Below are 26,393 nucleotides of genomic sequence, written 5' to 3' on the forward strand. Positions count from 1 at the left end.
CTTTTTATTTCAGTAGAAAACATGAGATTGTGCATAATTCACTCCACTGTCAAATTACCAAAAGAAACCATTCACTGGTGTATAATCTAATCTATGTATGGTGAAAAATTGTGAGATTATGTGATTCATCTCTTGACTACACGCTTTCATTCCATTATTTATTACTGCCCAATCAATTTTGTCTACTCCCAAATCCTGGGACACTTATTTTTTTTTACACCTTTCCCGTAACCGTAAATTGACATTCTGTTTTAACAATTTTTATATTCTCACTTTTCCTTTTTTAATCCCCCTAAACTTATTTAAAAACAGTGGGTATAAACATTTATACCAATGGTACTTACCCACACCAAGTATTCTACAGTTCAGTGTCACTGCTTCTGATGCTGCTTCAACACACATCTTTAGAATCAATTCAATTCTATCCTCATATGTTTTAGGATTGGGTTGAACATATTTCTTAATGATTTCACCCTAAAAAAAAATATGTTTGTACAGGAATCAAAGGTCTGAACAGGATAATGAGGCAGTCTTATGCTATAGTCTGAAGCCAGCCTTAAAAGGGGCATTCTGCTCAAACATTACTTTTGATATGTTGCTGCATGGTGAGACTAAAAATTCATTCCATACTTGTTATCTATTCAGTCTCCTTCCCCCAGTTCTTGCTGCTTTGTGCTGAAGCGGTGTCTAAGATGTTCTCTCAGTCTTCCCCCTCAGTTCTATGATGGCTCATGTAAACAAGTGACAGGCTGTATCTGCACTTTGTAATTTCGGGGGGTTAATCACAGAGTTCATTAGCAACTCGACCTCAGAGCATAACAAAGTTGCAGATACAGCCTGCCAGAGACTTGTTTACATGAGCCAGGAAGGAGACTGAATAAACAAGTATGGAATGATGGGCAGCAACATATGAAAAGTTATGATTTAGTGGAATACCTCTTTAATCCATAATGTACACCCATGAGGTACTTCCTGGTTCCTATAAATATAAACCAATGCATCCTGAAGCACAGAAGCAGCATTGTTTTCCAATGGCACCACAGAGTGTCTATGAGTCCATATTACAGACCAATAGTGCAGTACACAAACCCAGATTAACCATATGTATAAGCCCTTACCCCATGTCCCATAAAAATGAAGAGTAAAAAGGCTACACAGTTTGAATCAATACATACATCAATACTTTTATAAATAATCTGCAGAAAGACATGAGTTGTCATAATAGAATTACCTTCATGCTGACAATTGCTATTCTAAGATTTGTTCCTCCTAGATCAATCGCCAAAGCACTCAGTGTTTCCAATATGTGATCAATATCTTGAGAAATATTTTCTTTTACTGGGGGAAAGCAAAATTTCTTTTGAAGAGGTTCTGATAAACTGATTGATTTGAGAAACTTTACAATTCTTGGAACAGAATTGCCATCTCCGTAAATTTTTGAGCTGTGAATGAGAAAAAAAAAATTGGGCTCAGTGCCAAAGATTAAATAAAACAAAGTACATTTAAAAGGTTGGGTGGGATCACACTTACCAAGGATATCGCTTTCCAAACTGGAGATGAAGAGCGTGTATTATTTTATTCTCTGTGTCTGCATCACGGACATGAAGCACATTTTCTCCTGCAAAAACAGAGGTTATATAATTCGCACAAACTAAAAAAATAGTATCAAATAAGCTGCTAGCACAGCAGACGGGTTATACTTAAAAGGGAACCAATTAGCACATTTGCGCCGACTGGGCTCCTAGAGTGGCTGCATAAAACTTGCAGCTGGGTCCTATGGTTTCAGGGGTTCCGGGCTCCATAGGCTTCATGTAAGGTAAAATGTGCTAACGGGCCTCCTTGCCTGTCAATCACCCAGCAGCTGGCGCTGACAGAACAGAGAGCAGTGACTAGTCACAGCCCAGATTATTAGTTCACGGCTCTCCCGCGCAAGAGCATTTTACCCGACATGATGCCTATGAAGCCCTGAACCCCTCGACACCATAGGAGACCCAGCTGCAAGGTCTGTGCAGCCTTTCTGGGAGCCCAATGGGAGCCCAAACACTACTACTAACATTATTTTGGGTCTTTAAATCTGCAATTGGTCTGGGTCCTGCGTCTGTATTACGTATGTTTTAATGTGGCCCAAGTGAAATTACACTCAGACTTTTAACTATATTAATATCTATACTCACACACACACAGTTAGGTCCATAAGTTTTTGGACAGAGACAGCATTTTTCTATTTGTTCTGTACATTGTATTATATTTGTTCTGTACATTACCACAATAAATTTTGAACAAAGCAATTCAGATGAAGTAAAAATTCAGAATTTCGGCTTTAATTTGGTGGGCTGAAAAAAATGACTGCATAAAAATGTGAGGAACGGAAGCATTTCCTATCCACAATCCGTTCATTTCAGGGGCTCAAAAGTAACTGGACAAACAAAATCATTGTAAATAAAGTGTTAATTTCTACTACTTGCAAACCCTTTGTTGGCAATGACTGCCTGAAGTCTTGAGCTCATGGACATCACCAGACGCTGTGTTTCCTCCTTGTTAATGCTCGGCCAGGCCTTTACTGCAGCGGTTTTTAGTTGCTGGTTGTTTGTGGCCTTTCTGTCTGAAGGATAGTCTACATTCTACAACAAAGGTCTCCAAACTGTGGCCCTCCAGCTGTTGCAAAACTACATTTCTTATCATGCCTGGACAGCAAAATACAAAGCTTTAGCTGTCCAGACATTATGCCCAACTGGGTTGACATCAGGTGACTGACTTGGCCACTCAAGAATATTCCACTTCTTTGGGTTAATAAACTCTTGGGTTGCTTTGGCTTTATGATTTGGGTCATTGCCCATCTGTATTATGAAACACTGACCAGTTTGGCTGCATTTAGCTGCATTTAAGCACACAGTATGTCTGTGAATACCTCAGAATTCATCCGGCTGCCTCTGCCCAGTGTCACATCAATAATCACTAGTGACCCAGTGCCACAGGCAGCCGTGCCCAAGCATCACACTGCCTCCGCCGTGTCTTACAGATGATGTGGTATGCTTTGGATCACGAGCTGTAACACGCCTTCATCATACCTTTTTTATCATTATGGTAGAGGTTGATCTTGGTTTCATCTGTCATAAGAATGTTCTTCCAGAACTTTGCTAGCTTTTTTAAGATTTTTTTTTTTTTAGCAAGGTCCAATCTAGCCTCCTTATTCTTAAGGCTTAAGTGCAGTGAACCCTCTGAGTTTACTTTTTTTTGCAGTCTTATCTTTATGGTATTTGCATATAGATAGGCCTACATCCTGGAATGCTGGTCACTTGGTTGGCTTCACCATGGAAGTCAGTCTCTCTCTTTCTCAGGATGTGCCAAACTGCAGATTTTGCTACTCCTAATATTGTATCTATTTCTCAGATGGGTTTTCTCTTCTCTCAGCTTAAGGCCGGGTTCACACTACGTAAGACACCAGCCATGTCACACAACAGCCGGTGTCTGTGAAGATCATTCTGGCTGATACTGCAGTACCGGCCAGATGAACTTCAATTCTATTGAATCGGGATGCGGGTGCATTTGTGTGCAATCGCATCCCAATTTACCATTGCACACAATAGAGAGTGCGGCTGGAGGCGCATTTTCCATTGTGTGAACAGTCGTTTTTTACTGCGGCCGTTAGAGATCCTGTCCGGAGTATACACTTCGGACTGGATTTCCTCTGATTGAAGTGCAACATGAAATTTCTATTAAACACAGCGATTACAACAAATCTCCAAGTACAAACAGCACTCAAATCAAATCCAGGCCTTTTATCTGCTTACTTAAGAACAACATATAAGCGAATTGCCCAGAACTGCCCATGAAACAACCCAAGAGTCAATTGTCCAATTACTTCTGGTCCCTTTAAAAGCAGGGGGCACATGTTAAGGAGCTGAAACTCTTAAAAGGAAACCACTCAGCCTGTCAGCACGCTTGGAGGGGGTGGCTGACAGGCAGAGAGTTCCATTACTGGTCTCTCTGCCTGTCAATCATCCTGTGGAGCGCACTGACAGGCAGAGTGCGGTGACTAGATACAGACGGGGAGCCGCCCAGATGACTACTTCCCCGCCCTTGTCTGTCGCGCCCGAAGAATAAAACTCTTTTCTCCAGTATAAAGCCCCTGATGCAGCCACAGCCGGTACGTGCCGTGGCTGCTGCAGGAGCTTTATACAGCACTCCTGGGAATCATTTCAGCCCAATTGGGCTGATTGGTTTTCTTTCTTCCAATCTTAATGTGGATAACCTCAAATGAAAGCTGATAGTCCAGACTTTATGTACATATAACTATATCAAATACCATTCAGTAAACAGGTAAAAAAAAAAAAGATTTGTGTCAGTGTCCAAATATATGTGTTACATGGACCGACCTTCCTGTGTATGTATAAATGTGGAGTGTGTGCATGTAGTAGCCTGCATTTTAAGTTGGGAGGATGGTGTCGAGTTCATTCTTTTTGAAGTTCACATATGCTTACCTGTTTCTCTTCCTGTCTGCCGCGTTCCCAAATTGATAACTGGGGTTCCAAAAGCTCCTGCTTCACGCACGCCACAGCTACTATTCCCAATCATACATCCTGCATGTGCAACTAACTGAATAAACTGTTCAAATGGGACATGTTTTACTGCTCTGAAGTTGGGATGGTGCTCCACACCTTTTTTTCTCATTACTCGCACCATCTCTTTACTTCCTGTAAACAGAGGAACATTTCTGTCATACTAAACCCCAATTACAGAATTTAGATCTAGAAGTGTACAATTCACAACGCAGCAACTCACCTGCATCAATGTTCGGGAACAGAACCAATGTTTTCTTGTTGAATAAAATGAGCGCATTTAAAGTGAACTCAAACATTTTGACAGAATGTTTAATGTCTGTAGTAACTGGGTGCTGCAGAGCTACAATATACTCCCCAGGTTTCACATCATCACCTGTGAACAATAAATCGGTATTAAAAATGAAAAAAAAAAAATAATAGAAAACTGAAAAGTTGTAAAGGAAAAATGTACAAATGACATGCAATGATGTTTTACTTTTATCTGTGGCATGTCATTAGGGTTAACGTACAGTAGTGTTATAAGCCGTGTGTTTGAAGAGTAAGGAAATGCCCATATAAAGTGAAAATTGTTTGGCAGAGGGAGATCCAATTTCAGAAACAAGCTGTGAGGGAAGGGGAAAACCTGTTAAAGGGGTACTCTGGGCTGGGGTGCTTTTTACTCTATGGCTGGAGAGGGGTTAGATATAGACGCCGCCACCCACTTACCTCCCCAGTTCCAGCGCTGGGTCCCGGATCGCGTCGCCCCGTTCTCCCATCCCGCTGCCACTTCCTGGTCTAAGCTGTGTCTCAAGGCAGCTCAGCCACTCAGCGGTTGTAGCGGGGTCCTGCCTCAGCCACTGAATGGCTGAGCTGCCTTGAGACGTCACATCTCAAGCCACAGCTCAGACCAGGAAGCAACAGCGCAATACGGGACCTGGCCAGGGAGGTATGTGGAAAGGGGAGTGTTTTTAGTAAAAAACTGAGCTCAAGAACAAGAGGACACAGTGAGAGGTTATCTGGGGAAAAGATCAGAAGCAATGTGAGAAAATATTATTTTACTGAAAGAGTAGATACCTGGGACAAACTTCCAGCAGAGGTGGTTGGTAAATCTACAATAACAGAATTTAAACACGCATGGGATAAACATATATCTATCCTAAGATAATAAGAAAGAAAATACTAAAAGGGCAGACTAGATGGACCCAGTGGTCTTTTTTGAAGACAATCCTCTATGTTTCTATGTAAGTGGACGGTGGTGTCTATATCCAACCCTTCCCCAGCCATACAGTTAAATGCAACCCACCCGGAGTACCCCTTTAAGTCGTGTCAGCAACATGGCAGCCATCTTGAAATCATTTCCCATATGGGTTTTACCATTTTTATGAAACACCCTTGTACTTCCCAGTAATGGGACTAATACATGGATCAATATATACATATTTCTACAAATGGTATTCTTGGTGTAAAATCACCTTAGAAACTACACTTGAGACAAGATGTAGCTGCAAAACATTGTTAAAGAGGACACATTAAAATGATGAGACCTACGCATTGGTGTTACACATACCGAGCCATGCTTTGATGACGCCCATGTAATCTTTGTTTTTTAAATTAAGCAGCTTGTCATAGGAGGGACATCCAGCCAAAAGAATGCGGTCATGGTCCTCACACATGGCAATGAGGTGTTGTTCTGCACTCCGAGTGCAGCATACATGGTAATGAGACAGTTTAGTGATGGCATGTCTGATTGAGTCATCAATCGTTCCACTGACTTCACCTCCTTCTATGTGAAGGATTCTTATGTTCATAAGTGCAGCACTTGTAGCCAATGCTAATGCATCAAATCTGTCGCCATGGACAATAATAATGTCTGGTTTTAACCGATTTAAAACATCAGGCAATTTTACTAGAGCAAGTCCCACTGACTCCACCATAGCTGCTTCATCCTCTCCTCTCACAATTGTATGTAACCTTGCTTGGATGTCAAAATCATCTTGTTCAATCATACGATAAGTATTGCTAAATAAAGAAGACAGGAAAAAAAGCTTGTAAAAATTATAAAAATACTTACATGCAGCATCAATTTCACAAACATACAACATGCATTGATTGTTTCAATATTTTTTTTTTTTATTAAACATATATATTACTTTATAGTACAACATATAAGCATTTTATAAGGTTGTACAAACAATAAAAATACATTGTTAAAAGGAATGGTTAAGCAAAAAAAAAAAAAAAAAAGTTCTTTCAAATCAACTGGTGCTGGAAAGTGCCAGAGATTTCTAATTTCCAGTACGTATCAGCTGCCCTATATCCTGAAGGAAGTGGTGCATTCTCTCCCTACAGCAGCTGATAAAAATCTCGAGTCTTCCAGTACTTAATAGAAATAAATTACAAATCTCTTTTTGCTGAACTATCCCTTTAATTAAGTACTTAAGGTGTGTTTACACAAACAGATTTATCTGACAGATTTTTGATGTCAAAGCCAGAAATGGATTTGAAATGAGGAGTAATCTCAGTCTTTTTTATGACCTGTTCTTTGTTTATAGTCTGCTCCTGGCTTTGGATTCAATCATCTGTCAGACAAATCTTTGTGTAAACACACCATTACAAACAAATGGTTATATCAGATAGGAACCAAGATAGAAAACCATTTTAATTAGCTCAAATCATCACCCCCCTACCAGACCAATTTTCATTTTACCAATTTTTCTAATTATTATTTTCTATGGACAATGCCTCTCTTTTAGAAGACCACCCCCAATCCAACCAAAGACTGCTTTTTGTGCAGATTTTATAGCTTTATGACCCCCATAAAAAGACCAGAAGCCAGACTTACATGTTCAAATTGCTACCCGACAGCGCTGACAGGGCCATAATGAAGGTAGGAGGGAGACAGAGAGAGCACAAGAAGGATGAGAGAGGGTGGAGGACGGAAGATGTGGCGGAGCTGGGAGGAGGAAGAGAGCACCACTGCGTCCAGGAACAGCACTCACAGGGGCCTTGTGGCGCCATGCAGGGGCAGCTCCAGCAGCCACAGGGACCGCCCAGACTGACCCTTCCTCCATGTAATTACATGCTCTGGATGACACAGGCACAGAATCACCATCTATCTAGCACACATCATGAGGGACACGAGTGAGTTCTAACTTGGGACTTATATATATATCTTACTTACCTTATTGCTAGATGTTTGATTATCTGAGCAATGTAGATGCAAGTATTTGCAGATTAAGACTTGGTTCTCTGACATAGCTGCCCATATTACATATATTCGTGTCTATTGATCTATGTATTTATCTGCTTATTGTTTGGGTCTATTTGTCTAATTACACACTTGTTAGGGTACTTTATCTAAACCAAAAAAGTGTGGGGGCTGCATTCCACAGCCCATTGCATGAATGTCCAGATGGTTTCTCACATACCATAGTTTAAGAGCTCTGATTTATGGCATGAAGACATCTAGCTATCAGACATGGCAATTTGGTTTATGTAATTACAACTTTATCATATATGGAGCCATATGGATACTGCGCAGAGCTCTACAAGTGCGTATCGTTGGCCAGGCAAAGTTTGAAATGCTGCACCCATGTTGAATGAATGGTTTGGTCCCTTCATTCTATACTCTCCATAATCCTCTGTTAGGGTGGGTACACGATATGGAATTCTCTCGGATAATATCCGCGGAATACCGTCGGCTGTCCACGGCCACGCGCCTTTCCGCCGGCTCCATAGACACCATTCTATGGGCCGGCGTATTCCGCCGAAAGTAGTGACATGTCACTTCTTTCGGCGGATAGCGGAATGCGCCGGCCCAGAGAATGGTGTCTATGGAGCCAGCGGAAAGGCGCGTGGACAGCCGACAGAATTCCACGGATATTATACACGAGAATTCCGTAGTGTGAACCCACCCCTACAGTCTGAAACGCGTAGAGACTGAGACAAATGCCTACGATAGAATATTCAAAACACTAAACTAGACACCACTGTATTTTAGAGATATTGTGAAGGCAGCATTGTTTTATTCTCCACCTCCTGCATCCGTTTATTTAAAGTGACTCTGTACCCACAATCTGACCCCACCCCCCAAACTACTTGTACCTTCGGATAGCTGCTTTTAATCCAAGATCTGTCCTGGGGTCCCTTTCGGCAGGTGATGCAGTTATTGTCCTAAAAACAACTTTTAAACTTGCAGCCCTGCGCCCAACGGCCAGGGCATAGATTGGTGATGCATTAGGCTGGCACACCCTCTCTGTCCCTCCTCCCCGTCCTCCTTATCATTAGGAATGCTCCAGGCAAATTGTCTCCTATTCATCACCTGTGTGAGCACGGCACATGGGCTGGATCGTTAAGGCATCTGTGCAGTGTTCACTGTAGAGGAATAGGAAGGAGGGGTGAGAGAAGGGACTGAGGGGTGGTGCAGTTAGGGCACAGATACTCCAAGCCACGGCCGTTGGGCACAGGGCTGCAAGTTTAAAAGTTGTTTTTAAGGACAATAACTGCATCCCCTGCCAAACGGACCCCAGGACAGATTTTGGATTAAAAGCAACTATTCGAAGGTACAAGTGGTTTGGGGGGGGACAGATTGTGGGTACAGAGTCGCTTTAAGATAGAGACTAAGGCAGTAATGGATTTGAAAAGAGGAGAGATCTCAGTCTTTCCTTTATTATCTGTTCTGTTTATTCCATTCCTGGCTTTGGCTCAAAAAAATCTGTCAGATAATCTGCTGGTGTAATAGGGCCCTAAGACGGACTGTGTAATTTATCCCTATCAGTCTCCATTTATATCCACCTGGTGAGTGACGGCTGTCTATTCACATATCAGGTATTGGTTGGTGCTGTTGTATATACACTACATAAGTGTTTGTTTTAATATATCTATTAAAAGTTACATTTTAACGTGATTCTGTGCACTTCTAGATAATTTTTTTTTCAGGTACATGATTTTTTTGTTTTGCTTTGGGCACATCTGTACATGCCTGTGCTTCTGTGAAATTGTTGTATTTTAATGTTAACATGATGTGACAAAACTAGCATCCACCTCCTTCTTTACTGGGGGTCATTCTGTATGTGGCGAGATGCCCTATCACAGCCAGATGGATGCCCCATAACAAGACTTATTTTACTATAACTATAGTGCAAATAAAAAAAAACTCATAAATGACCCTATATTGGCCCAGACTCTCTAAGTATACTAAACATAATCAGGAGTAAACTGCCCACAGCAACAAGCCTGACTTGTCCACTGCCTCAACTAGTACAATCCTATGTTCTTGTATTAGACTCAGTAGCTTTGCGTTTAGTGTATATACACATCACAAAGCTCCTGGCCTGGAATATACATAACATTTCCATAGGGCTCCCGTTCCCCGACTAGGGCCAATAAAGGTGTAATTTGTTATTAAATTATGCTGAAGATATGAGTAGCAATTTTGCATTTACCAAGTAAAGGTTCAGTGGGTAAAGCAGTTGACACTAAAGCCAGAAAAAAAAAATTAAATCAAGTCTTACCCATAGTCATCAATTAAATGCGATCCAATAACCACTACACTAAGTTCAAGGTAATCGGATTCTGCTTTGATTCCAAACATAATAGGGGCCAGCTTAGAGTAATCTGCTCTGTTGCATGTCGCCACACATACTCTGAGTTTTCTTTGGTTTGTGTTCTTCTCCATGTCAACTTTCCTCCTTGTTAAGTTTTCAAAGTATAATGCCTACAAAATACAGCACAGAAAAGAATTTATTGATATTGTGCACGATAGATTTCCAACTAGGTTGAATAAAAAAAGCAGAACTGAACAAAGCAACAAAGACTAGAAACATGTATATAAATCTTATTTATATGATACTCTTTTCATTGATAAACTAAAAAGGACACACTAGCACTTCCACAGACTGTATACATTTTCCAGCTCGCAATGGAACAGTGACTCATTGGATTAAAACCAGTATCAGCCGAGAATAAAGTATTTGCACTTGAGAATCCACACCCAAGATTAAATGTTTATATAAGGCTTTGCCTTGGCACCATGACATTCATAAAGTTGATGTTGCTAAATATTTGACATTATAATGATGCAATTTGCTAGCATCACGTACAGCACAAATGTGCTGAATTTAGTGATGAATGAGGAGACGGGCACAGTAATATGAAGGAAACTGAGGGGTTTCCTATTCCTTTCCACAACAGAATAGTGCAGCCAGTTGTGATTTTCCATGAGACACAGACAGTTTATCCATCTCCAAGCCACAGAGTTGGTTTATGTTCTTTTCTAGACAGGAAGAGATGACATTAGAGTGGAAAATAGTTTAGCAGCAGTCATGTCTGAAGTCCCCCACACACCTTCAATAACCAACACCTGAACAATCGCCCAGCCGTCGGTTATGTCTTCCGCCAGACGCACACCACAAAGGAATGTTCAGCATGGCTGAGTGTTCCTGTGTTCTCTATGGAGAAATTATAAAACATTGTAATGTTCGTTATTTATGTGAATGGCCCACTTCCCCATGTTTCCACCCCCCGATGCATGACCTGGAAGTGTAAAACTGAACACTCACATAATCACTGTCTACCCCTTCAGTCCCGGACGCCATTTTGGGACGATTACATCACTCTTCAGGAGGCCGACCTGACTGCTCCAGCACGTCAGCTGCTCAGCCGCGATTGGCTGAGCATAACAGAAGACATCTGGGACTACAGCCAATGAAAAAGGCTGCTGGTGCACATGCATTTTGATTGGCTGTAGCCCCAGATGTCTTCGGTTATGCTCAGCCAATCGCGGCTGAGCAGCTGATGAGGTGCTGGAGAGGGGCCGGCATGAGGGAGGGCTGGAGCAGTCAGGCCGGCCTCCTGAAGAGTGACGTAATCATCCCAAAAAGGCACCCGGGACTGAAGGGGTAGACAGTGATTATGTGAGTGTTCAGTTTTTTTAGTTTTACACAGGAACATGGGGAAGGGGGCCATTCACATAAATAACACACATTACAATGTTGTATAACTTTATAATGTGTGTTATTTAGTGAAAAACACTTTTCACCGGAGTATTCCTTTAAGAGAGTGTAATTGTGCTCAGCTTTGTGTAGAAATACTGTAAATGGCAGCACCCACACATTCAGTTTGTCTCATCTTATGCTCTGCAACCACCAAATACCACCATGGATTACGAAACATGGATCAAGAGATGCCCACAACAGGAGATGAGCCATAAATGTTTTTTGTCAGAAATAGGTGACAGTGGAAGCGGATCGTACTGTGAAAATAAATTACTGAAGAATTTACCCCTTTGCTTAAGTAATCATGTGGAAGTCGTCATTCCGCATTCAATAATGACTGGATGCTCTCCACAAAGCTTGACTGGCAGGGAGCTCTCTCTTCAGGCTTTACTGCTCCTAATACCTACATCTTCCTACTTTTGGCAGTGCCTGTGCCTGCTCCAGCACCCCTGCAGATTTGGTCTCAGGTCCTAACTGATGCAATTTGAGAAATTACACATATGAGTTTATCAAACATACACACATTTCTAAAAAAATGTATTGTTTGAGAAATATATACTTTACCAATCCCCTATGTGTCACCTCTGTTTTTGAAAACCTGTTGCCTTTGGATAGGTTTATCTTATGGAGTATCCATCCAGTATGACTGTTCATAATGTAGTACGTTTACTGATCACGAGCAGTAGAAGTACATACACTTTTAGTGAATGTGAATGGATAAGCCTGACCACATTGGTGATAGTGTGCATTCACCAGTTCAAGTTCAGGTCACCCACATTCACTCTGACATACATACGTACAGCTAAAATTGATCTAAATGCGAAGGACCATGTTTAACAAAAACTTTCCAGCCAAATATTTAATGTTTAACAAATATACAAATGAACCATTCACTTCCACATCAAAGGTTGAGCTAGCTGATCAAACAAGCAGAGCTACTGCTAAAGCAAACAGCAAATATTAACAAAGATAAGTAACATGGAAAATGCATCGATAATGCTTTATAATATAAAAACAGCCAGAAAGATATACAAAACGTTCCCACACTCCAAAAAAGACTCACGAGTAACTGGCTTAATATGAACTTCTTCCTCATAATTTGGCATGTCTGAGATAAGGAAATTGGATTTAAAAGCATTGCTATAGGCATAAGACTGATGGCAAAATGTAGAGGTATAAAATATTGCAGTGCTGTATAGCCAACCATACATTCATTTGGAATATATATTGCAGAGCTCCAGACTAAAAATAAAGACATTTTAAAAAATGATCTAGAAAACACTAGCTCCTAACCTAAAGAACTATTGGGTGCAGAACCCTGCATCTCATTGCTCCCTAGTCAGTCATCTTTTTTTTTTGCTTTTTAAGGGTATGTTCACACAAAAAAAAAAAAAAAAAAAAAAAAAAAAAAAAAAAAAAAAAAAAAATCGGCGGAATAGTATCACATAGTATCTCTATGAGAGGGCTCACATGGCTCCGCTCCTGCCGCTCTCTGTGCAAAGTATTGACTTGTCATTCTTTGAGTGGAGAGCGACGCACGTGAAAGTGTGCAAGCCTTTCCATAGAGATACCGTGGGTCATTGAGGCAGGCGGGATTCTGCAGCGGAGAGCTCTACCACGGAATTCCACCAATTTTACTCAGTGTGAACATACCCTAAAGTGAATCTGTATGGGCCGCCACCAACCCCCAAACCGCTAGTACTGATAGCAAGAAGTCTAGACATGTCTGGTCCCAGGGTCTGCCTTTCTCCTGGGACCGGTATTCAGACTAAAAACAAGTTTTAGGGCTCAGCCACACTAGCGTTTTTCTTGGTTTCTAACGGATCTGTCCATATTACTTAAAGAAGCAGTTCACTTTTTTTTTTTTTTGCCCCCCCGGGTAGCCGCTGTCATGTATACTTACATAAGATGATCGGTGTCCCGTTCCCGCCGGTCAGTTCCGTCCCGCGGTGCCGTTCACATCGGGCGCGCGCTCACTTCCGCCGGCGCTGTGACTCCTTTTCTCTCCCTTGTCATTTGAACGCCGGAAGTCACGCGCTTCCATAGAGAATGCATGGAAGCGAGTGACTTCTGGCGTATAATCACTGGGCAGAGAAGAGGACTTGCAGCAGCCGGCGGAAGTGAGCGCGCGCCTGATGTGAACGGCACCGCGGGACGGAACTGACCGACGGGAACGGGACACCGATCATCTTATGTAAGTATACATGACAGCGGCTACCTGGGGGGGAGAGAAAAAAAAAAAGTGAACTGCTTCTTTAAACGGATGAGCATAAACTGATGAGCAGACTGATGCAAACTGATTGCAAAATGTTCATCTTTTTTTAATGGTCCATTTGTATTTTGGCTTTGTACATCCGTTTGCATCAGTCAGCATCCGTTTATTTTTCTTCTTTGGTTTCTTGCGGCTTCTGCGCATGCTCAGAGCAAAAACAGATGAAAAAAAAAAACGGATGTGAACGGAAATACCTCCCGTTGACTACAATGTAATAAATAAAACGGAACTGCACTTTCCGTTTGTGATCAGTTTTTTTTTAAGCGGAAAGAAAAATACTGCAAACACTATTTTTTCTTCTGTTAAAAAAAACGGATCTTGAACGGATTGCATGCAAACGGAGCACAATTAGGGCAAACGGAGCACACTAAAATATCATGGGAACCTATGGGGATTTTAACGGATCCGACAGTTTCCATTTTGCTTACTCCAAAACAGAAAAGGTAGACAGAATGGTGCCGGATGGTCAAACGCTGATGTGAACGTAGCCTTATTCTGGCAGTGTGGCAATGAGGTGGGGGATTAGAGCACCTGTAGAACCTCTTCCTGCTGCAGGACTAGGGCATGGATGCTCTAGGCCCTGCTTTAGTGACATCCCACCTTGCTGCACCAACAGAATAAGACTTGTTTTTAGCCAGAATACCAGCCCTAGGAGAAAGGCAGACCCTGGAACCAGACATGGCGTGATGAAGTCTAGACAACACTACTGGTGGTTTGGGTGGGTGATGACCAGTACACATTCACTTTAAAAATGAAAAATTTTATCCTTGAACTTTAAAACTCCCAATTTACAAAACTATAACTGCTACTATACTGGTTTTCTATTGTATTAACTACCACTCCAGGTCAGCGTGCACTTACTACCACTCCAAGCTATAAATTACCCCTGCACTATCAGTTACCCCAACAGATTAAGCAAACTAATGTGCTGTTTCATAAACATGGCTTTCAGGTTGGAGGACAGGGTACTAAGAGGATGCCAGGGCAAAACAGCGCAGCTTCTAAAAAAGAATTAGAGAGCTGGCTATTGGCCAAAGACCTATGTCACAGATTGAGCTTCGCACTACCCAGAGATGTCTCTCCAAACATAGCTACCTGCACAGCTTTCTGTCCACAAAGAATCTCATATCTAAGGACACCATTATCAAAACTTCTTTTCATACAAAGTCTATAAAGTTTTAAGTAATAATGACAGAAAACCTGTGGCTGTAAAACAGAAGTGACAGGCTTCTGTTAACTTGAGAAAGTGAGCAAACATTGACTTGTAAAAGAATACTTTAACACTGACCCCTCTGTGGAAACATCCAGCTATCATCAGGCCTTTAGTCACAGTTACATGGAACTGTGTAAGATTACATCGGGTCAAGGAAAATAAGAGGGATGTCACTGTCTACGCACACCTGACAGGACAAAAAAAAAAAAAAAAAAAGGGTCTTAAAAGGGGTAGTTCACTGAAAAAAGTTTTTTTTTTTTTCAAATGAACTGATGCCAGAAAGTGCTAAAGATTTGTAATTTACTTCTATTAAAAAAAACTCTAGTGTTCCAGTACTTATCAGCTATGAAATATGTCCTGCAGGAAATGATGTATTCTTTCCAGCCTGGAGAGGAGAGCTTTTTTTTTTTTTTTTTAACGTCTCAATGTTCTTTTATTGAAATTTTTCAAATAGGTTTAACACATCATATAGCAATAATATGACCCTTACATAGGGGCACCAAGAAGGGAAATAATGCAAACAGAGTGCAGAATTATGCAGAAGAAAATGGTGCAGGGAGTGATGTCAACAAAGCAAACAACAAAATAATATGCATACAATGTAAAATGCAGGAAACTATTTAAGTATGGAATGCAGAACGGTGCAGGAGATAGTCGTGCAGGTGTTGCTGTCGACCAAACAGTTAACAATAATAATATATGTATGAAATAGTGCAGGGAACTATATAAACTAGGCAGATATATGCCACAGGTATGGAGTACACTTAAAGTGACACTGTCACCCCCTATTTGCATTTTGACTGCTCTCCACAGGTGTAAAGGGTAAATGTTACAGCTTTCATTACTTATTTTATATCACACCTCATGGTGCTTGTTCTGGTAAAAAGTTGTTTTTATCACCTGTGGATCGGTATATTGGGGCAGGGCCGCGCACCCTATGTGCCACTTAGCCCCATCCTATCCGTGACATCATTATCGCATAGGCCCCGCCCCCTCAGTGGCCATTGGTGTGGGACAATCTAGGGGGGTGGGGCCTAGAGTTTTAGGCTGGCCCTTCCAATGGCTGCTGAGGGGGTGGGGGCCTAGGCGGCAATGATGTCACAGATGGGGCGGGGCTAAGTGGCGCTAGGGGCAGAGCGATGTGGCACATAGGGCGCAAAGCCCCGTCCACAGGTGATAAAAACGACTTTTTACCAGAACAAGCACCATGAGTTATAATATAAAATAAGTAACGAAAGCTGTAACATTTACCCTTTACACCTGTGGAGAGCAGTCAAAATGCAAATAGGGGTTGACAGTGTAACTTTAAACTAAAAGCACTACATAGAGTAGCAAATTATAGATAAAATATAAGGCTAAATGCAGGAGAAAAACGCTATAGATATTGGGTTCATGTGTAAGAATAAGCTACGAGGAGGGGATTTGTTGCTGCTCTGGACAGTTCCTGACATGGACAGAGGTGGCAGCAGAGAGCACCATGTCATACTAGAAAGAACGCACCACTTCCTGCTGGACATACAGCAGCTGATAAGTACTTTTAATATAAGTAAATTACAAATCTCTGGCACCAGCCGATTGGAATATGCTTTGCTATTATTGCTTGCCTTGTTGGCATACACTTGTTGACTTTTGTAGATGTACTGCTTTGATATTCCTGACTTTATTGTCAATAAAAAGAGTTAAAAAAGTAGCCATATATCAGTGAATGTGATGCTATAGTTAGAAATCTAGTTCTGGACAATGATGTATTCATTAGATGCAGTGCTGTATGATCCTATTCATGGACTAGTGACTCATGGTGTTGGTCTTATCTAGAAGGGATCTTCCCAGAAGTCTAGGAGATTAGCAGTAAGGGTGGGTCAGGGTAATCAAGCAGTCAATCATTTTGGGTGTTGCCCCATTTTAAACAAAATGTTGGAAATTACAACTGTACAAGCGGCAACAAATGTAATTTACATAAGCCCCTATTACACAAGGCGACTGTGCTCGTTTGCCCCTTGTTCCCCCGCTCGCTGCCGACGCTATTACACGCGGCAGCAGCAAGCGGGTGAGAGCCGGGGGGCCGCCCCAGTAATCACTAGATCGTCCGGGCAGCCCATAGCATATGGCAGCAGTCTGCTGCTGCCGCCGCTCCGGTTCCGCAGGATGACGGCAGCAGATTGTTGCTTTATGAGTAAATTTGTCTTTCAAAATGTTGAAAGACATACGACTACAACAATCAGCCGACAGTCATGTTCTATTACAAAGGACGATTATCGGTCGAATACAGCCAATAATCATTCCGTGTAATAGGGCCTTTACAGGCAATCATCAGTTCATAAAGATTTTATCTAGTTTAAATTGTCAGATTGTATGGATATATGCTCTACATAGGTCTGACTGTGTTTAGCTGTGCTGGGAAGAACATCTCTATACATATTTGTGACATAGTCTGACTATGTCTTCCCGTGGGTCAGCTATTGTATTGTGCATACTGCTCCTTTTGTACTGTAGCTATGCCCAGGAAGTAATCCATTAGGGAAAGCTATAGAATTTGTCAGGTCTATATCAGGTACAAAGCTGTACACACAGGTGACAGGGAGATAAAACAAATGATGCCTTTGTCTTTGCTGACTCTGTAAATGGCCATCAGCAAAGACAAAGGCATCAATTGTTTTATCTCCCTATCACCTATCTGCCAGTGTCTACAGCTCTGTACTTGGTACACACCTTACACATTCCCTTTACGTTTCACAGACTGCCAGTACAGTATTGCAAAGATTAGAACAGTTGCAGTGCTCCCAGCATCAATGATACAAAATGGCAGGAGGTCCGTGAATCCAGTCTGTAGCACATCATCTGTGCATAAACTCTATTCAGGGAACATGTGAATGCCCCCTTATGGTCTCAAGATACCAAAAGTAACAGTTTCAACATAGTCGACACAATTGGTTAAAGGGGTCATGTGGACTAAATATATTTATTTATATTTTGCTGAGGTTGCAGAAATACTCACTTTACACACTCCCCCGGGGGCCCTCCTGTGACATCTTCAGGTGCCCTGATGAATGCTCTGGTCACTACTTCCGAGACAGACCTCTCAACAGCATCAGCCTGCTTAGCCAATTATTGGCCGTGGCACCATCCCACTTCAGTCAGTGAGTGGGATGTCACTGCTTCCTTAAATTAAACTGAGCTGGCCTAACTGCAGATTGAGAAACTGCACACATGACAGGAACCAGGCTGTGGTTTGAAAAATGGCCCACGCCGACAACGACCAGGTGATATAAAATATGCCAAGTGGTACATTCGCTTTAATACTTTAACTAGAAGGACCACAGTATAATATAATTAAAACTGGATGGCAAGTCACTCCTTGAAAAATTCATTAAAGAGAAAACATACCATAGACTTCTAGTACATACAAAGAAAACACCTTGCTGTGTATGTGATGTTTGAGGAATCTCATTCAAACTTTTTTTATCTTGCTCAAGAATGTGAAATCTTGTTAGATTGTCAATCTCACAGATACCAACTTGGTCACCTTTTATATTAAAACGATACTGCGGACGTGTCCCCAGCATTTTGCAGGTTAAAGGCTAGAGTGAAGAAGTAACAAGTATTATGTTGGTGCTTTGTATTTTTTATTACACTGTTTCAGATGCCGATGTGGTTTGGTACTGACAACTGGTGAAATAAATCAGTCCCTGCAGCAATGCAACCCCTGCTATTCCCTATGCTCATTTTACACCTTTAAACTAGATGAAAAAAAGAAATACCTCAAAATGTAGCCTTAGGCTAGACTTCTGGTCCGCCACCTGCAAGTTCTGGGCTGACCGCAGGTCTGATGACCCAAAATTACAGCTGTTAGTCTGGGACATTAGACCTAAAGTCGGTCTCAGACTTACAGAAATAATATGGAATACATAGGTAACTGGTGAGAAACCTACCTTACTGAGACGAAAAGAAACAGTCAGTGATGCTATATGAACATTAAAGGGCTTTTTTTCTTCTTTCAATTCAACTGGTGACAGAGATTTGTAATTTAAAAAATCTCAAGTCTTCCAGTACTTATCAGCTGCTGCATTTCCTACAGGATGTTGTGTATTCTTTCAAGTCACCAGACAAAATGCTCTCTGCTAACACCTTTGTCTGTAACAGGAACTGCCCAGAGCAGCAGCAAATCACCATAGGAAAACCTCTCTTGCTCTCCAGACTTGAAGAATACCACTTACTGCAGGACATACAGCAGCTAAGTAATACTGGAAGACTTGAGAAACTGAAATCTTGAGAAATCTTTGGCACTTTTGGAACCAGTTGATATGATATATTTTTTTTTTTTTTTTTTGGTTGAACTACCCCTTTAATCCTGGTAAAAAAAAAACATTTATTAAGCGTTAAAAGACAAAAATAAACAAACATTTTTTTCTAGGGACCATATCCCTTTTAAGCAGCACCTAGAGATTCCCTTTAATTGTGATAATATGTGGCCCAGCTGCAATGCACACTGCAGCATGGGCCATTGTGTTTAATGGACCAACAGTAGTGACTACATTCAACCCATTTCCATTCTGCTGTGGAAAACTGTCTGTGCACAGACTGTATACGGCAGGCTGGACCTTGGAACTCCTGGCATTATAATTCATTATGATGCTGGGAGCTTTGAAACCGTTTAAATATTTGCTCTACCATACCGACACGCTTTGCGAGGACCACATATTGCAGACATGTGAAGAGCATACTTTTGGAAAATGGAATGTACGTAGTTACTAGTAGTAATACATTTTGTCCATTAACTCCTTTTTGTCCTTAAGGTGATGTTTACTTACGACATCTTGCTAATATACAATGTGAACCTGACATTGGGCTATCTTCCTAAGACGTTTTGCTGTACACTTGCAGTATGTGTCAGTTGCTGAAGTATAATGCTGCATACTCCTGCTGGGTCCATTTGATGGACTGGCAAAGTCAACTATTGACTACATACGGTCCACTTTCTGAACATATACGTAGTGTGAACCCAGCCTCAAAGTGTATTTCAGTCAGTATTGTGGTCCTCATATTGCAACCAAAACCAGGAGTGGATTAAAAACACAGAAAGGCTCTGTTCACGCAATGTTGAAATTGAGTGGATGGCCGCCATATAACGGTAAATAACTGCCATTATTTCAATATAACAGACGTTGTTCTAAAATAACAGCAAATATTTGCCATTAAATGGCGGCCATCCACTCAATTACAACATTGTGTGAACAGATCCTTTCTGTGTTTATAATCCACTCCTGGTTTTGGTTGCAATATGAGGACCACAATACTGACTGAAATATACGTATACTGACTGAAATATACATAGTGTGAACCCAGCCTAATATTGCAGGTTCAGCACACACTGCACATGTTCAGCATTATACATCAACTGGCGCACGTACCAGTCGCATTCAGCACCATACATCTATTGGCGCACACACACACACTGGGCGTATTTAGCACCATACATCTATTGGCGCACACACACACACACTGGTAATCTTCAGCACCATACATCTCCTGGCACACACTACTATAAAGCATGCCTTCTGTGTACCTGATCACATATGTGCCCTTATGTCTCCTTGCCACCCTGTGCAGCTGTCCCCTCAGGGCCCAGGAGGAAGAAAGCACAGCGCACCCCGGGAGGTTACATGTAGGACAGCCCACCCCATTACACACACACACTTCTATATTACTTTGGGTATTAAACGTTCCAAGGTTATTACAACCCAACACGTGACCCCTAATATATAGTTACCAGAGGGCTAGGAGCTCTGTGACTACAACTATGCAGACAATTTACACCACCTAAATATGTGCAACATATGCGGGGGGGGATACTGAGTGGGAGGATGGCTACGCATTCACCAACAGCAGACTCCCCCTCCCCCAAGTGGTTCTGGCTCACGTACGCATGATAGCTGACTGCCGGGTGTCTCTACTATTATTTACCTGGGGGTGTTTAGCGCCGGTCAGCAGACACCGCACACCTACCGCGCGCCCACAGACAACTCAAGCCGCAGCAATGCAAACGGGAGCGAGAGTCCGCTGGACGCCGCGCAAAGTGGGCGTGGTTGACTGACTTCAGCTACGCAAAGGGCGTGGCTATGAGCTCGTCATGAGCGGCGTAGAGCTTGTGGGCGTGGTTACAGCGTGTCAGCAATGACTGAATACGTGCTCTACGCTGTTGTGCTATAGGGCTGCATCCTCCAGAGCAATGAACGCTGCAGATAGGGGGATGAGCACACAACATGGTCACAGTCTTTTTCCAAATCCATTTTAGTAGAAAGAGCAAATGTTCTCAGTAGTGAGGGGATGCTAGTAGCAGGCGGCTGGAGCGTCACGTGACTGGAGGTCTCCACACACCAGAATGTTCTGTCCATAAATCAGGCTCCGCATTACAGACACATAGGGGGAGATTTATCAAAGGGTGTAAAATTTAGACTGGTGCAAACTACCCACAGCAACCAATCACAGCTCAGCTTTAGGCAGTGCTGAAAGGAAAGCTGAGCTGTGATTGGTTGCTGTTGGCAGTTTGCACCAGTCTAAATTTTACACCCTTTGATAAATCTCCCCCATAGTGACCCATGGATTTGTATGGGTCCAAGCAGCTTTTTGTATAACGGATCGCTGTTATTCCAAACAAATAGGAGCCGTGCCTGTCCGGTCTGGTATTACGAAGGCTCCCATAGAAGTCAATGGGTCTTTAAAAAACAGACAAGATACAGACGTACCCTCCATATATACTGCTGCATTGCCTGTAGACCCCTAGACAGGCTCCTCCCGGTGGCTATTTTGTGCAGAATTCAAATGTTCTACATAAAGATGGTCCACAATAAGCAGGTAAAAACTAATGCAAACTACGCCTGAAAGCGGCCTTACCACCAACCGGCTACAGCAAGATGCACCTTCCCAAGTCACAACCAATGGTGCAGCCCATTCAATGCATCATGGTTAGCCACATCAGCCGCTCACACAGGACAATGTGCGGCTGACACATGTACATTAAATGGCCTGCACAAAGGGTCCAATCAGCCAAGTTTTCTTGGTGGTCAGCTGATCCCTGGCCCTTTTACCTGGGCCAATTGTCGGCAGCAAGCGTTCCCAGTAACACCCATGATCAGCCCATGTAAAGGGGTCCTTAGGCTGGTGTCCACATTTGCTCACAACCATTACTTTACCATCACCAGACACTTTACCTGTTCTGAGATGTATTACTTACACTTAGCCTCCAGTGTGGTTGAACACGTTTTCCTTGAAGAAGAGAACAAGAGGCTTAAAGGGGTTATCCAGCGCTACAAAAACATGGCCACTTTCTTCCAGAGACAGCCCCACTTTTGTCTCCAACTTGGGCGGGTTTTTGCTGCTCAGTTCCATTGGAGTGAATGGAGCTTAAAGGGGTTATCCAGCGCTACAAAAACATGGCCACTTTCCCCCTACTGTTGTCTCCAGTTTGGGTGGGGTTTTGAAACTTAGTTCCATTAAAGTAAATGGAGCTTAATTGCAAACTGCACCTGAACAGGAGACAACAGTAGGGGAAAACGTGGCCATGTTTTTGTAGCTCTGGATAACCCCTTTAATTGCAAACCGCACCTGAACTGGAGACAGCAGTAGGGGGAAAAGTGGCCATGTTTTTGTAGCGCTGGATAACCCCTTTAATTGTAAACCACACCTGAACAGGAGACAAGAGTCGTGTTGTCTCTGAAAGAAAGTGGCCATGTTTTTGTAGCGCTGGATAACCCCCTTTAAAAGGGGTTATCCAGCGCTACAAAAACATGGCCACTTTTCCCCCTACTGTTGTCTCCAGTTCAGGTGTGGTTTGCAATTAAGCTCCATTTACTTCAATGGAACTGAGTTTCAAAACCCCACCCAAACTGGAGACAACAGTAGGGGGAAGTGGCCATGTTTTTGTAGCGCTAGATAACCCCTTTAGGGTGCCTTCACACATACCGACTCGCAGCAAAAAACTCGCTGCGAGTTTCTGCTACGAGCCGAGGTCCTGGAAGGCCCCTATCACTACATGCAAGCAGCCGTCCCCTTAACCCCTTCGGCTCCCGCACCGGTCCCGCACCGGTGTCTCCATACATTACCTGGCTCTGGCTGCACGGCGTCCTGCTCTGCCGCCCAGCCAATCAGTAATTGGCTGGGCGGTAGAGCAAGACGCCGGGACCCCGTGCAGCCAGAGCCAGGTAATGTATGGAGACAGCGGTGCGGGACGGGTGCGGGAGCAGAAGGGGTTAAGGGGGCGGCTGCATTACATACACGCAGCGGTCTTTCAGACCACTGCTTGTATGTAGTGATAGGGGCCTTCCAGGACCTCAGCTCGTAGCAGAAACTCGCAGCAAGTTTTTTTGCTGCGAGTCAGTATGTGTGAAGGCACCCTTAAAGTGAATGTACCATCAGGCCTGGGCTGAAGCCCTGGAGGTGCTGGCCTATGATATGGCTCTATTAGAATGAATGGAGCCATATCATAGAGGGGTGGGGGGTTCCTCCCACTGGGGTGAGTCGGCTGGTCTCCAGTGCTTTAGCCCGGGCCTGATGGTACATTCACTTTAACCCAGTCATGTATTCCAAGAAAGCAACTCTCTTTGCAGTGAATCCTAGCTACTTGAGATCACGTCCAGATCACTTCAGCTCTTTTGCCTCAGGAAGAGTACTAATTCAAGGATTGTGACACGATGTTTGCTTCAAACTCATGGGGCCTTGTGTATCAAAGTATTCCATTAAGAAATCTCTTGTCAAAACAGATTTGTTCAGTGTTCTTCTCTCAAAGGAAGGCTGGTAAGAAACAGTATGATCTGGTATGATCTTTTAGCGGAATGCGTAATCCGCCCGTGCATAGAATAGTGTGCGCGCCGCTGCGTACGGGTATGAGCGACGGAATACGCCGCGGGTTATACGCGGCAATTCCATAGTGTGCACGGACCCTTAAAGGGAACCAATCAGCCGCTGCAGCCGTGGCCTGTATGTGTCGGGAGCTGCACAGGAGCGTTATACTGTGCTCTAGGGAGGACATGCCCTTTTTAACTTTCATGTTTTTTTTTGCTGCTAAAAAAAGGAACAAGTTAGGGGTAAGGAAAAAATATTTATTGGAAATAGAAGTTATCATTTTAGTGAGGTTTTCTGAGATTTCCATGTGGGGATATTAACCTGTGTGAAGCTGGGTCTTTTTGCTAGTAATGTGGTAAGAGACTTCAGGACAAGTGCTGTCTCCACAGAAGGTGACACATCATTGGCCTTACTACTTACCAGAGCTCAGGTCATGGAAACATCTCCAACAGGAGACTACTCCAAATGTTGGGCCCCTGCAGCCTCTTTCTGCCTTCCTATAGCCATTTCCTATCTGCTGCTTGCATCCAGCACAGGATTCATTGACTGTCAAGGGAAGCGCCTGGGAGATTTGGTTGCTCTTCTGAGAGTACAGGAGATGTCCCCATTTTATGGTATTCTCCTGGACCTTCTGGGTAAGTTGGAAAGTATGCATTAAGTTTGCATTATTTAATCATTATTTATTCTACCTATAAATACCCAAGAAGGAACACATACCTGGATTTCACTGGACATCTGAAATCAGTATTGACTGAAAGCATTTTATACGGCAGTGGGAAATTCCACTGTATGAGTGTGCAGTGTAGAATTTGCTAACAAGACCCTCACCCTGGACCCCGAAGCCCTAAATAAGCAAAGGTAAAAAGGAATAAACGTCAAGTTACGTTTTAACGTGCATACAAGTAGAAGAAGCCAGCACTGTAATAAGAATATGGCTGACAGAAAGTCTTTACTGCTCAGATCTGCAAATAAGAGTAATTTTACACTGGGAAATTAGACATTTGGATAACACCAATGAGAGGTAATGGTATATGACAGAGATACACCATTACTACCTAGAGAGGTAAAGTTAGTAAAATCCCAGCATTTCTGTAACGCTTCGTGAGTTTCACAACTAGTAATGCTTAATAGGTCACCTTTACCAGTAAAAAACTAAAGAACAAAAAACTGCACTCAAATACAGCCCTGACTACCAGCTGAAAGCACGCAAAAGTCGCAAATCTTCATTAACTGTTGCTAGTTCTAAATCATCCAAGCCTAGTTGGGTTCACATTGCTGAGCTGCATCGCTACTGTAGGCAGGGATCAACAGAATTAAAGATTTGTGAGTGGAAATGGAGATGGATCAGAAACACCCTGTCAAAGGCCATGGACAAGATGTAAACATAGGCGCTTGACGGGAGTCTGCAAGGACAACTGCGAGGAGGAAGTGGGCAAAGGAGCCTGCACTAAGAAATAAGTGCTGTTCATGTGAACCTGACCCAAAGAAAGGCGAAAGCCAAGAACGGATTTCACAGTGACACTGTGATACCTTGGTGTTCGAACAAAAATGTACCTGGAAGTAACGCTCAGAATTCAAACTTTGCTCGGTATCTGAACATTTTTGTGAGCATGGATGGTGGGTTGTACCTGGTGAGTTTAGCACTGTTGAGGCTTTACATACAGTTAAGTGCTGTATAAGACTGCTGGAGTGCATATACAGTACAGTAGTAGTACAGTGCTGGGATGGGGGGGATTCTATACAGTAAAGGATGAGTGAGGAGTCGGTAACTACTGTAATATAATTGCTGGTTTTGTTGAATGTTTCTTGTGTATAATTTCCTGTACAGTTTAGTGCTGTTCTGTTCTGTACTGTATTGATTAAACTGGGCACCTTTCAATGTAATAAATGATACTGTAGTAGTTGCGGGGCGGAGCGAGCAGTCGATGGAGATGGACGCGTGAGAGGTGAGCTCCGCTCCATACAGGCATTATAGAGGGCCCACCACCTCAGCACCCCCTACTTCCTATGAAGAAACATTTGGGGACGCCCCCCACAGGCACCCCAACACCCACACCTCCTGAACTGAAGACTGCGACACTCGAGCGGTACCCCCTCCGGGACCCAGCGCACACTCCTCTCTTCTCAGGCCTTCCGTAACGCCAGCAGCCAAGGAGATCGAGTAGAGCAGGTCCTCGGTCATCCTCCCGCTGTTCAGCTGCCGCAACACGCCGCCCGGTGCTCTCAGGTCCCCGCATGACAGTCGGCAGACAGAGGGGTGAGTGGCTGGAGTCTCCACCAACAGGAGAGCGGGCGCCATCTTGCCGTGTGGTGCAGCACCAAATACTTCAGGGACGCACTCAGCCAGAACCTCACAGGAGAAGGAGCGCAACACCCCATAAGTTCCCCTTCGAGTGTCCCTACTGCCCTGGGTGAAGATAGAGGTTACCCTAAAGGAAGAGATCATCCCAGGGAAGGCTGCTAGGTATCTTCTTTGCTGGATCCCCATACAGCTGCTTCCCCACTACCTCAGCACACTGCAAGGGATAATATAG

The 26,393-nt window shown here is 43.0% G+C and overlaps 1 protein-coding gene across 4 annotated transcripts in view; it reads right to left on the reverse strand.

The window, feature by feature from the left end:
- Nucleotides 1-26,393, reverse strand: part of GNE (glucosamine (UDP-N-acetyl)-2-epimerase/N-acetylmannosamine kinase) — a 52,730-nt gene that overhangs the window by 13,818 nt on the left and 12,519 nt on the right. The window contains exons 2-9 of one of the 4 annotated variants that reach the window (XM_069962205.1): nt 11,823-12,010; nt 10,055-10,257; nt 6,109-6,560; nt 4,783-4,935; nt 4,482-4,694; nt 1,531-1,618; nt 1,232-1,442; nt 345-474 (exon numbers count right to left, since the gene is read on the reverse strand). In XM_069962205.1, coding sequence (XP_069818306.1) covers nt 345-474; nt 1,232-1,442; nt 1,531-1,618; nt 4,482-4,694; nt 4,783-4,935; nt 6,109-6,560; nt 10,055-10,218 — 1,411 coding nt within the window. In that variant the 5' untranslated portion in view covers nt 10,219-10,257; nt 11,823-12,010. Of the gene's footprint in view, nt 1-344; nt 475-1,231; nt 1,443-1,530; nt 1,619-4,481; nt 4,695-4,782; nt 4,936-6,108; nt 6,561-10,054; nt 10,258-11,822; nt 12,011-15,096; nt 15,117-20,982; nt 21,094-26,393 lie in introns of those variants that run through there. The other 3 variants (XM_069962204.1, XM_069962203.1, XM_069962202.1) reach the window with 3 other exon arrangements.

This window comes from Dendropsophus ebraccatus, chromosome 3 (assembly GCF_027789765.1).
Source record: "Dendropsophus ebraccatus isolate aDenEbr1 chromosome 3, aDenEbr1.pat, whole genome shotgun sequence".
Classification (NCBI taxonomy): Eukaryota; Metazoa; Chordata; class Amphibia; order Anura; family Hylidae; genus Dendropsophus; species Dendropsophus ebraccatus.